At 41.4% G+C, this 13,497-nt stretch overlaps 1 protein-coding gene across 1 annotated transcript; it reads left to right on the top strand.

The window, feature by feature from the left end:
* The first annotated feature begins 223 nt into the window (after positions 1 to 223).
* Positions 224 to 9,321, top strand: LOC124116859 (out at first protein-like). The gene is made up of 4 exons (XM_048398129.1): positions 224 to 501; positions 4,916 to 5,050; positions 5,414 to 5,591; positions 7,938 to 9,321. The coding sequence occupies exons 1-4, from the start codon at positions 298 to 300 to the stop codon at positions 8,213 to 8,215; spliced, it is 795 nt and encodes a 264-aa protein (XP_048254086.1). The 5' UTR covers positions 224 to 297; the 3' UTR covers positions 8,216 to 9,321.
* The last annotated feature ends 4,176 nt before the right edge of the window (positions 9,322 to 13,497 follow it).

Genomic DNA, 13,497 nt, shown 5'->3' with positions numbered 1-13,497 from the left:
CGCGCTCGCTTTTCGTTTCCGTAATTCCCACTTTTTACAATGTAGATATAGTCTCTGGTACAAAGGGGAATTCTATCTTCTTTGGTTTAGATACAATATATTGGTAATATCGTATATACTTTGAAACATAAAATTATTTATCTCACGAAAACTTTTATTAATATTCGTTGGATCACCATAAATCAAACGATATAGCATAACACTTCTTTCTTTTGATGAGGTTATCAAAAATGGTTGCCATATGAAGGGAACGGAATGAATTAAAGTTTGACATTTCACAAGTTTTGTTTTCGAAGGATGGATAAGTTTCTAGTATTTTCGTCGTCTGTGTTGTTGTTGTGCGCGAGCCTAGTCAGTTGTCAGCTTGTTGTGAACGTCAAGAACAAAGGTGGCGACGTGCTGGTCGAGTCTATACAGGCCAACACGACGGAAGACACAGTGACCCTCGAGTATCAGAATACTGACGGGACCTTGATCACCCAGTTTATCGACTTTAAATCGGTAAATAAGTTTTATTGTCGCTACACATACACTGACTGTCCATTGTAATTAGTGACCCGCATGGGCCAACCCGTTATTCTCTAAACAATAAAAAATGCGGTAACAGTTTGGTTGAAGAGGTCGTTGTCAGCACCGGTTCTACAGAAATGTACCCCAGCCAAAATCAGAACACAGAAACATACCCAGTACCCTAGGGTGCAGGCTTAAACGGCACCTCAGCAAAACGTCACCGATTTCTCGGGCGAAAACGGCACCTCATTTGGCGAAAACAGCTACTAATTGTCTGGGGAAAAATGGCACCTGTATTAACTGCCGGCTGAAAGGAGAGATATATATGAAATATTTATAAAATTACTATTTACTTCCTACTAACTAAAATAAATATTAAATATATAGTATACCTGTAGTCCAGTTTCTTGACATTTCCGCCAGACTCAGTTTCAGCTTGACATTGAGTTAATTTGAGTAAAGGTAATCAAAGCATGTGATGTTTTCACAATAAGTTTAGTTGCGCCCTCCAATAAATTGGAGTAGAGGCTAATTTCGGAGCACCTTTATAATACAGTACCACAACTTCTTGTGAGGACGGTCTCTGCCTCAGGTCACATGTCTCAAAGACAAGCAACCAGTTTTTGTGAGAATCCGTCGGACGCGAACTCGTGACCTTCGGATTGTTAGCCCGACAGCTAACCGAGTGAGCTACGTCAACACTGTGAAACAAAGTGCAAATTTACCCTGTCATGCCTACGACGTAACGGAACTGAACGAAAAGGGTCGAATAGGTGAAGGACCCTTACGAAGGGTTACGGGTAGGCATGTTGTTTCGTGACTTTAGTCTATCGACACTTATGAATGATCCCGATGCCATTTGGCACACTCGTCCCATTCCGTAATCTACCCGATATCGAGTTGCGAGGAATGATCCGATATGGCGCGAACTGAAAACGTGTCCAGGCGTCAGACATCGAACTCGCGAGAACGCATGAATGACATGTTATTTAATAATTCGTCGGGTGGATTTTGTGTCAGAAAAGTGTGGTAGGGAACACTGTAAGGATGATGTGGATAATAGTAAGGAACAAGGAAGGGCATGTGCATGGCTAGTGACGACACAACGGTGAGTTCGCTTTTGAATCAGTTCTGAAAAAATGTAGCCGGTGAAAGTGTCTTTTGTGAATGTTCCAGGACAGTTTCCAGTAGCCAAGGTATTCGACACAAAACCATTTAATTCTTTTTACTCGATGTTTTTGTGTGAAGAGCCGCTATAGAATTTATAATAGAAACTAAATGGGTAGATTTACCGAACCCTAATGATCGTGAAGGGATGATTGATCGTACAGGGGATCCAAGGGCTAAGGATAGAGTTCGGGGTAACCTACCTTAACACTAGCGATATTTGGATGTGTTCAGCGCCAATATATTATACCTAATAAACTACATTCTTGTGCACAATAATGAAAATTAATGTACCGAAAAAATAATATATGTATATAAGTTCCCATTTATAACCCTTTTAACCTGAATTACGAGAAAAACGAAATAAAAAATATATAAAAAATAAAAGTGCTTTCGTAAACTAGCGCTTGCAAAATGCACCGCCGCAGGCTATATTCAGTAAACAAATATTCAAAACCCTCCACAGCACTTGGCGTATTCAATGACATTTCGTGTAGAGATGATAGAACACTGGGAGGAGCTCATGCACACTCGATGACCCCTGACATCACAGGGCATTGTTTCGCCCGTGTGACTGGCAACAAAATACTACAAATTACGTCATAGGGTATTGTCACGTGTTTGAAAAGGTTGTGGTACTGTATTCTTAAGGTAGGCCCTAATTTCTAATGTAAACTTGTTTTAAGGGGATTAACATTTCACAATTATTTGTGTTCGCAGGTGACCATGTGATTTTTTATTTCATTTATTTTACTTCAAAGCATGTAATGTTTTTACAATAAGTTCAGTTGTGCCTCCCAATCAGAGTCGGTGAGTAAATTTGAGTAGAGGCTCGTTTCTAATGTAAACTTGTTTTAACATTTCACAGTTATTTGTGTTTGCAATTGACCATGTTACTTTTATTTTATGTATTTCAGTACCAAGGTACCAAAAAACAAATAAGGTGCCGTTATCGCCAGACAATAGTATCCGTTTTGGCGGGGTGACGTTTTCGCCAGTCGGTGCCATTTCACTCGGGTGACGTTTTGCTGAGGTGCTTTTTTAGCTATAACCTGTACCCTAAACGGCTGACGAGTCCATATTCCTCAACCCGAAAACTGAAACCGGTTATGTTGTAGTTCTGTTTTGCCTGATGACGAATGCATGCTGGATAATCGAGTGCACCATAGAATATTAAGAGTAATGTATGTATGTCACTGTGTCTGTTCATTTTTTTTAAAGCACACTGGAATGCATCTCATACAACAGTTCTGATCCATTTATGGAAAGGAAATACTGAGAGAACCATATTTAATGCGTACTGCCATGTTAAATTTACCACAACCAAGATGTGTCGTATATGTAAGCAAGCAAGGAACCGGTTAAGTGCATTGAGCAGTGCAGTCTGTGGCAGAATTGACTCGTTCTAGGGGGGCTTTCTGTATTCTGATTTTGGCTAAGGTACATTTGTGTATACAGAAACGTACCTCGGGTACAAATCTGTAGTACAAGGTAGTACCCTTGCTGATAACGACCCCTTCAGCTACAGTGAGCAGCTTATTTGGCATGAATGCAGTATTCCAGATGCTTTCCTCCATTTTGGTAAGGGATGTGCACAAGCTCATTCCTTGTAACGGTTTCTTAGTTTTTCAGATGCCATTTTTGTTGCCTCGCTAAAACAACAGGGTTTTTTGGGGTCTTACCCTCCACTGACACTTGATTTAATGCTTTCATAAGTAAATGAAATGTTTTATTACCAAAGTAGATAAAAACAAATCCACGTGTTCGCTAAAATGTGGCTCTGACGGATGTAACTGATGAAGTTGTCGCATGCCATATTGAAACTTCTATTTTCAAGTACTTTTTCGATGTTTATGCATTGCTTTGATATTCAATATCAAGGTTTATCATATGAAACCATACAAATTTTAAGCGGGGTCATTCTGCATATTTTGAGCTTTATCGCCCTATTTTTCAAATCGTAATGCTGTCGCATGCAGCTATATTTGTAGCATCAGACAAACATGGCAGATAGGTGTCCGGTATAATATTGGTTCAACTGTAGCTCTCACATGTCGCTTTGATCCTTGGTTGTGTTACAGTTAGGGCAGGTTACCCTTAGAAATAAGGTTAGAAATAAACTCAAAAGCTTTACCTGTTGGCGATAAAATACCTTTGTCTTGTTAAAACAATGGGGAAGTTGGGAAATTTGTACTAGCCTGCAGGAATTTCTCCTAGCCACAGGCTAGTGGGCTAGTGTTAAGTTTTAACCCTGTTAGGTACCCCTTTCTGATCGAACACCCCTTCACGATCCTTAGGGTTAGGTGCTCCTTTATGATCCTAAGGGTCAGCTATCTCTTTTAACAAATTAATCCAATGTAATTTGAGGAAACTCCTATTTATCAGTTTTCGAGTTTCCCGGAGGACATGGCTACTGCGTATATAGCTAGCCAATCGAGTGCTGATGACTTGGTATAGGAGCATTAATTATTTGTGATAGCACCTGTGGTCCTGTGATAGGCTGTTGCCTAATTAGATTAACTCATTAGCCCTGCTTAGCTTCAAGCTGGCAGCGCAAGTTTGATCATCCATGCAGCGTTAATTGAAATCCGAAAAACTGTGTGCGGACTACAACATTAACATGGAATTTTTCACTCAATTATTTTGTTGTATCCTTCCATGGCAGACTTTAATCATGTCTTCATCATGTTCATCATTTGGTCTTCGTAGCTGTAGCATAATCCATACAGTATTCAACATAATAGCTGTGAGGGAATGACCAGAGTTTCTGAATTGAGGTGGTAAAGAAATCGAGCTGATTTATTTTAGAAAGCTGATATCTGATTGCCTGAAGAACCCACCCATCCTTCATTTTGATTCATACAATGATTACAGCATAATGCATACTGTATTCAACGTAATAAACGCCCAGGGCGCTCTCAAAATTAGAAATAGGGGGCTTTTATTAGAATATTATATTGGTGAAAAAAAAAGAGTTGAAAGATCGTAAGTTTCGTTGTTTATGCTGACAGCCTGAAATGTATATATACGACAGATATATTTTTCCAGAATTTAATTGCCCATTATTAAGGGTGCATATAACACACGAGTTCGTATTTTACACGAATATATAAGTCTTGTGTACATTGATCAATCGGATTGTTCACTAGCCAATATATTAGCAAATATCGCCATGGGAGCTTATTAGAGCGGGGCCCTTGTTACGTCCAATACAGTATGTTATTTCTTATGTTTTCAGGAAGTTCAAATCTTCCGGGCGTATGTTGCTGGAGAAGAAGAACGAGGTCAGAATCAGCTTCAAGTCTTGTGTTTCATCAGCAGGTTCAGCAAGAATGACTTCATCTCATCCGATGCCATGTCAAAACTCAGACAGGTAGTGAAGTCAGATACTCTACTTGGGCTGTGGGGGCAGTAGGGTATTGGGTGGCCTTCACTTGTTACACACAAGACACAGATTCCATACAATACAATAAGTCTGCAACCAATGTCCTTTAAAATTTCCAAATTGGAAATGAAATTTTCTCAATTCATTTTAATATCGTCAAGATATAGGAGGAGGCATTTTGTATTGAATGCAATATTAAAATACCACTGTTTGGAAAATAACATTGCACAAAATAATCATTCTTTCCCAGTTTGCCTGCGAAGGGAACTTAGTGTGGCTTTAGTCCCATGTTGAAATCCTTTATTGCTTAACAGATGCTAAAAAGCGACATCAATGGTCACTCATTTTCAGAAAAATCCAACTGCTATCCGGAGCCCAGAGGAGGAAAAGGGCCCTGACCTAATGGTGTATGACCTGCAGGTCGACCTGAGCAAAAGTCACATGATCAGTCAGCATGTGTTCAACATGTGCCAGGAGGCGAAAGAAACAACATTCTTCAAGGAGGGAGATCTCACCACCATATCTAGATGTAGGTATATGTTCTGCTGGGTTTTGTCTCACCTCACCACAAAGATACTTTTGTTATCTCCTCATGGTAATTCCGGGTTAGAATTGGTCCCTTCAACCCCTGTTGTCTCCCCATGGTGATTCTGGGTATCAGTTGGTCCCTTCAACCCCTGTTGTCTCCCCATGGTAATTCTGGGTATCAGTTGGTCCCTTCAACCCCTTGTCTCCCCATGGTAATTCTGGGTTAGAATTGGTCCCTTCAACCTCTGTTGTCTCCCCATGGTGATTCTGGGTATCAGTTGGTCCCTTCAACCCCTGTTGTCTCCCCATGGTGATTCTGGGTATCAGTTGGTCCCTTCAACCCCTGTTGTCTCCCCATGGTGATTCTGGGTATCAGTTGGTCCCTTCAACCCCTGTTGTCTCCCCATGGTAATTCTGGGTATCAGTTGGTCCCTTCAACCCCTGTTGTCTCCCCATGGTGATTCTGGGTATCAGTTGGTCCCTTCAACCTCTGTTGTCTCCCCATGGTGATTCTGGGTATCAGTTGGTCCCTTCAACCCCTTTTGTCTCCCCATGGTGATTCTGGGTTAGAATTGGTCCCTTCAACCCATTTTGTCTCCCCATGGTAATTCAGAGTATCAGTTGGTCCCTTCAACCCCTGTTGTCTCCCCATGGTAATTCTGAGTATCAATTGGTCCCTTCAACCCCTGTTGTCTCCCCATGGTGATTCTGGGTTAGAATTGGTCCCTTCAACCTCTGTTGTCTCCCCATGGTGATGCTGGGTTAGAATTGGTCCCGTCAACCCCTGTTGTCTCCCCATGGTGATTCTGGGTATCAGTTGGTCCCTTCAACCTCTGTTGTCTCCCCATGGTAATTCTGAGTATCAGTTGGTCCCTTCAACCCCTGTTGTCTCCCCATGGTGATTCTGAGTATCAGTTGGTCCCTTCAACCCCTGTTGTCTCCCCATGGTGATTCTGGGTATCAATTGGTCCCTTGAACCCCTGTGGTCTCCCCATGGTGATTCTGGGTATCAGTTGGTCCCTTCAACCCCTGTTGTCTCCCCATGGTGATTCTGGGTATCAGTTGGTCCCTTCAACCCCTGTTGTCTCCCCATGGTGATTCTGGGTATCAGTTGGTCCCTTCAACCCCTGTTGTCTCCCCATGGTAATTCTGGGTATCAATTGGTCCCTTTCAACCCCTGTTGTCTCCCCATGGTAATTCTGAGTATCAATTGGTCCCTTCAACCTCTGTTATCTCCCAATGGTAATTCTGGGTATCAGTTGTTCCCTTCAACCCCTGTTGTCTCCCCATGGTGATTCTGAGTATCAGATGGTCCCTCTAACCCCTGTTGTCTCCCCATGGTAATTCTGAGTATCAATTGGTCCCTTCAACCTCTGTTGTCTCCCTATGGTAATTCAGAGTATCAATTGGTCCCTTCAACCTCTGTTGTCTTCCTATGGTAATTCAGAGTATCAATTGGTCCCTTCAACCCCTGTTGTCTCCCCATGGTAATTCTGAGTATCACTTGGTCCCTTCAACCTCTGTTGTCTCCCCATGGTAATTCTGGGTATCACTTGGTGCCTTCAACCCCTGTTGTCTCCCCATGGTAATTCTTAGTATCACTTGGTCCCTTCAACCCCTGTTGTCTCCCCATGGTAATTCTGAGTATCAATTGGTCCCTTCAACCCCTGTTGTCTCCCCATGGTGATTCAGAGTATCAGTTGGTCCCTTCAACCCCTGTTGTCTCCCTATGGTAATTCAGAGTATCAATTGGTCCCTTCAACCTCTGTTGTCTCCCTATGGTAATTCAGAGTATCACTTGGTCCCTTCAACCTCTGTTGTCTCCCTATGGTAATTCAGAGTATCAATTGGTGCCTTCAACCCCTGTTGTCTCCCCATGGTAATTCTGAGTATCACTTGGTGCCTTCAACCCCTGTTGTCTCCCCATGGTGATTCCGGTTAAGAATTGGTCACAAGATACTGCTACTTGTTGCATAAGGCGGCCAAATGAATCGGGTGGGCAGGCTCAGTGACTTGCTTGTTGTCCTTCCCTGACTGCATGGGATGTTGTTTATGACTCTGATCACTGTTTTGTCTTGTCTTTGGTTATTTACCAGCCGCAGTCGTATAGTTATAATATTGCTGAGTGCGGTGTAAAACAACAAACAAACAAAATCAAATGGATTTTTGATGTTTCAGCAGGGGCAGGTAACTCTAAACAAACTTTTGTGGTATGGAAACACCTGTTTTTGTTATAAGTCTATTGACCCGTAATATTCATGCTGTGTACAAAAAGGGAGCAAGATGTCAAGTTTGCTGACAGATCTGTTTAACCAAATAACTAATTGTGATTATTACATTTTTTCAGCTTTGAGTAAAGACTATAATACACTAATGTCGGGTATGAAGAAGACATACCCCTCCAAGTACGCCCGATGTCACGACACCAACGACCTGAGCAAGCCGTGTCTGTGTCACTACCAGATGTGTGTGGGGTGGTACCCCTGTGGACTGAAGTACTGTCGGGGCAAGGACTCCGCCGGCAAGGTGGTCAGCTACCGCTGTGGCATCAAGACGTGTCGGAGGTGTCTTGTCTTCGAACATGTTGCCAGGCAACGCCTGTGGTGCCTGTGGGATGACTCGTGAACTTAAATCCTGACTAGCGACATTTCTAAGGATCTTGATCAACAATGTTCAATACAGCTGAGATGTGAAAGGATGTGCTATTATTTGACAATAGGGAAATATTAGGCAGTGAAACTGAAAGTGGCCAATGCTGGCTAAAAACAGGGGTGGCTAATTGTGTAGATGGAAATTAATCTTCAAATGCAGGAATTTCATATATGTTTATTTTAAACTTTTTAAGTTTAATGCTGTAACGGATGTCATGTTGTTGACTTTATGTGCTTGTGAAGGCATGCACTGTATCAAACTTTAATATCAAAATGTTAATATGTAGAAAACAGCCAGAACTGTTGAAAAGTCACAAGTCTGAGATAGGCTTTTTATGTAACACTACCAACAGAACAGACTGACAAGTCCAGAAACAATGGATCTGCTGAGAAGAGGAGCATGTTTATGAAATATGTATTTTTAAACTTATCCTGTATCACAATATGCATCTTTCATTGCATAATGTAGGATAGGATAAGTATTATAAATATACAATTTATTGTAAAATTTGATATTTAAAAAAATAAAATATCCTACCTTACACTATGCAACGAGAGATCATAGTGTGAGATAGGATAAGTATTTTAATATGCAATTTGTAGTAAAATTTACAAATTTACTCTTTAAGAAATCCTGAGATTGGTCAGCAGAGTAGTGCACATGTACCGGATACACACCTGTATCTCAGTGACCAAGCTTTACTACAGCCGTAAACAGTAATCCATGTTCCATGTTCATACTCTAGTTCTACTGACCCCATAAAAAAACAGTCACCCATGACCCCATTTTTTGTGATTAATATGGGTCCCCAGGTCCAATGTCTGAAAGCGGCATGTCAAAATAATAATGGATATCAATCTGAAGCTGTGGATGTTATTCTTGCAACACCATGCTACTACTGGTACAACTACTACTATATAACCAGGATTGTTCTGGTTGAACTCTGAAGTCAAAGGGGGCATGGGTGGCCCAGTCGTCTAAGGCGTCACGACTCGCTGTGCAGAGTTGCATCCCTTGGGCACGCCAGAAACCTATGATTGTGGGTTCGAATCCCGGTTCTCCCCGATTATGTTTCTAGGTTTGTCAGCACCATACCTGTGCTCGTGGATTTCACCGAAGTGGTAAACGTCGTAGACCTGCATCACTTCGGGCTTTCCTCCCACATTAAGCTGACACGCCGTGATATAACTGGAATAATGTTAAAAGCGGCGTTAAACCCAACTCACTCACTCACACTCACTCTGAAGTCAAAATGCCAATCAAAAACTATTTATGGGACAATCAGAAAACTTCCATGTGGTATAGAAGTAATGTGTACCTACCCCACCTTGTGTATGTCCAGCAATGGCTACCGATACCACCGACATCCACCATGTGATACCTGTATTATCTCCTGGTGAGCCATAGTATTCTTGCAGTGTACAACTTGTACCTTGTTGTATTGGGAATACAAGATGTTTTGTATCCATGTCCATATGATGTGCCATCATGTGGATCCGAGATAGAATAGGTCTTCAGCAACCCATGCTTGCCTTAAAAGGTGACTATGCTTGTCGTAAAAGGCGACTAACGGGATCGGGTGGTCAGACTCGCTGACTTGGTTGATGCATGTCATCGATCCCAATTGTGTGGATCGATGTTCATGATGTAAATCACTGGATTGTCTGGTCTAGACTTGATTATTTACAGACCGCCGTCATATAGCTGGAATATTGTTGAGTGCGGCGTAAAACAACCAACCAAACCAAACCAAACCAAAGCCATCATGTGCGTTGTGTTGTTTGGTAGTCATGTTCTGGTGAGACTCGGGGGCATGTAACAGGAGTTACGCTTGGAGTGTTTATTGGATAATGGTCCTTATGTCAAGTTTAATAGTTTTGTTTTCTTGTCTGTGTGTGGTGTCCTCGCTTCAAATAGAATACTAAACAAATAAGAGAATTGGTTCTCAGGCAATGACTTTTGAAAATATAGGGCGGGTGGTGTTTTTTTGTTTGTTTGTTCAAACTGGTACATAACCAAGTAAACAGTTGTGTACCATCAACCTCGGAAAGGGCCTCCCTAGATAAACAAGCATACAAACTCCTATTGCCGCCATGACCACCATGACCACAACACAAGATGCGCAGTAAAGCAATGCGCATGTAACTAAATTAGGATTTTTAATTTTGTTTAAAAATGGAATTAAAAACGAAACATGTGGTAAAAGCATTCACTCGTCACGCAATTCAATTCCCCACATGGGTACTGTGTGTGAAGCCCATTTCTTGTGTCCTCCCCACCGTCATATTGCTGTCAAAGGGGGCACGGGTGGCCAAGTCGTCTCAGGTGCCACGATTCGCTGTGCAGAGTTGCGTCCCTTGGGTACGCCAGAAACCTATGATTGTGCGTTTGAATCCCGGTTTGCCCCGATTATGTTTCTAGGTTTGTCAGCACCATACCCGCATCACTTCAGGCTTTCCTCCCACATTAACCGTGATATAACTGGAATAATGTTAAAAGCGTCGTTAAACCCAACTCACTCACTCACTCACTATTGCTGGAATATTGCCAAAAGGGGCGTAAAACCCAACTCACTACCAGTCCTCATTTATCATCTCGTTGAAGTAGCCCTGATTTTCCTTCAAATCAAAATTTGTTTAATGCATTTTGAATGTTTATGTACTGTGTATTATACTGTATGCATGTTACTATGGTAACAGTATTGTTTATCCACCGAATGAACTTTTGCATGCATGTTGTCATGGTAACAGTGTGATATCCACCAGATGTATGATTTATTCAATGTATTCTATAAGCATGTGTTAAGTGCTTGTCATGCTTTGATATCAAGTGTTTCATATTTATATATGCTATCTTATATGTAAATAAAAGACTTTATTATCAATTGTTGGAGTTACTTGAAACATGTTCACCATCTTGTTACCAATACAAGTACTAGGCACTTATCTGGTTGAAAAGAAAATAGGTACAAACATTTGAAAAACTAAATGATCCTATCCTGATATAGTTAATAATGCCGAGGAAAAAGAAACAAAAGAGTAAGTCTTTAGGGTTCAACGATGCCAAGTACTCTTATATTTCAATTATATCATCAGGTTGGGTCTGATGGGGGGCGGTTGGTAGCCTAGTGGTTAAAGTGTTTGCTCGTCACTCCGAAGAGTCGGGTTCGATTCCCGACATGGGTACAATGTGTGAAGCCAATTTCTGGTGTCCCCGCCGTGATATTGTTGGAATATTGCTAAAAGCGGCGTAAAACCATACTCACTCTCACTGGGTCTGAGGGTGACAAATATAAAATCATGATCGGTTTGACTCTGTGGTCTGGTGGTAGAACATGCCCCTGGAGAGCGGAAGGTCCGGGGTTTGATCCCGGCCACATCATACCAAAAGACTTTAAAAGATGGTACTTGTTGTTACCCTGTCTGGCACTCGGCACTAAGGGGCTAAAACAAGGACTGGTCAGCTTGGAGTCAGTATACTGTGTCTGAGTGGGGTATTCATGTTAGACTGCTGCATGGTATCTCAGTGAGCTAGCACTATAAATCGGCATCAGGACTGGTACAACCAGCCACACACCTGCACATCACTATATAAGTGCTATAATCTTTGACGTGACAGTAAACCCCATTTCACCTCACCTTGACTCTAGGAATGGAACCTATGGATTGAGGGACAGATCTCTGTACAAGGAACCTACTGGATATGTTTGGAAGACAAGTTAGTTACTTCCCTTAATCCTGAAATTAACGTGAGCGTGAATTAAATGCAAAAAAATGCAAGTGGTCTTTGCTCACATTTATATCAACAATAAGACATTTTGGTTAGCAGAAATACCAACTTAGACATTGGCTGATGTATTCCACACCACTGTTTATTGAGCAGCACTTGTATATAAAGTATATAAACAATGTCATTCAAACACTAATTACATCCTGTGAATTGTCACTGCTGGGGTCAAGACAAGAGTTCTACTCACTTATGTCATCACTGATCACACCTGCAAGTCCAGACAGACGCCACCCTTTGTTCTTTGCAACTGCGTCAAAGGCCGACACGAGCCAGCGCGCATGTTTTGTTTTTGTGGAAGTACTCTACTCGGCGCTAATAAGTCGTGCTATTTGGTGTGTGATTGGATTAATGTAAGGTTGGATTAAGGTGAGGATTCTAAACCTGACTGAGGACATCTTTAGATAGAAATCCACTGATGCTTGAGAGGAGGGGGGTGTCGCATTCGTATTGAGTCACATTTTTGGCTAGGGTCCAGTGGTCGCATTCTTTTGGAGACGCATTAATTTCACGATTTACAGTTTATCAAACCATATAAGGCTATTTCAGTTGGCAGTTAAAGCATGCTACGTGACCGTAATGCTCCATAAACACATAGTTTTATTTTCAAAATTATTAAGTTTGTCATAATTATTTAGATTCAACTCCTCTGATTCTTGATTACCCAGTGGACCATCAAGGATTGATATCCATGACCCACCAGGAGAAAAGGGACCTTGAGTACTTGGATACAATGTGTACTGTCCATCATAAAGAAAGACCTTTGACGTCAACTTACTCCTGTGAAACTCGCCATGTGTGCAGACTACAAAAATATCTTATTTTTCTTTAGTTTGTTCGTAATGTAATAAAACATTTCAGCATACATGTCAACTTTCAATTAATCAGACATTTATATGTAAACATTTCAATCATTACATGAACAGTCATTAATCTAGAGGGGCGGTCGGGTAGCCTAGTGGTTAAAGCATTCGCTCGTCATGCCGAAGACCCGGGTTCGATTCCTGACATGGGTACAATGTATGAAGCCCATTTCTGGTGTCCCCGCCATGATATTGCTGGAATATTGCTAAAAGCGGCGTAAAACCATATTCACTCACTCACTCATAAATCTAGAAATGGGACTTTGCAGAAAATGAATCCAATGTTTGATACCATGTATCTGTAATAGATATAAATTGTATTTTTGTAAAATAAGGTCCCTTATCTCATGGTTGGTCACATATATTCATAATATATCTTTTTATCTGTGGTTCGTGGGGGATGTGTATATTTGTAGATCAAGCCAAAACAATATTCCAGCTCTGCATCAAAAATCTCCTTTGAAATTTTTTATATATTTGTCAAAAATTCTCCTGTTTCATCCAGTGGTTTATTCTGCAGAGGTGAAGTAAATATCCTTCCACTGTGGTAGGGCAAGGTGCCTCCTCCATGAAACAGACACCAACACAGCTTATGAGTATGGTATG

This window comes from Haliotis rufescens, unplaced genomic scaffold (assembly GCF_023055435.1).
Source record: "Haliotis rufescens isolate VD_foot unplaced genomic scaffold, xgHalRufe1.0.p SCAF_18, whole genome shotgun sequence".
NCBI lineage: Eukaryota > Metazoa > Mollusca > Gastropoda > Lepetellida > Haliotidae > Haliotis > Haliotis rufescens.
This window is presented reverse-complemented; position numbering and strand designations above follow the sequence as displayed.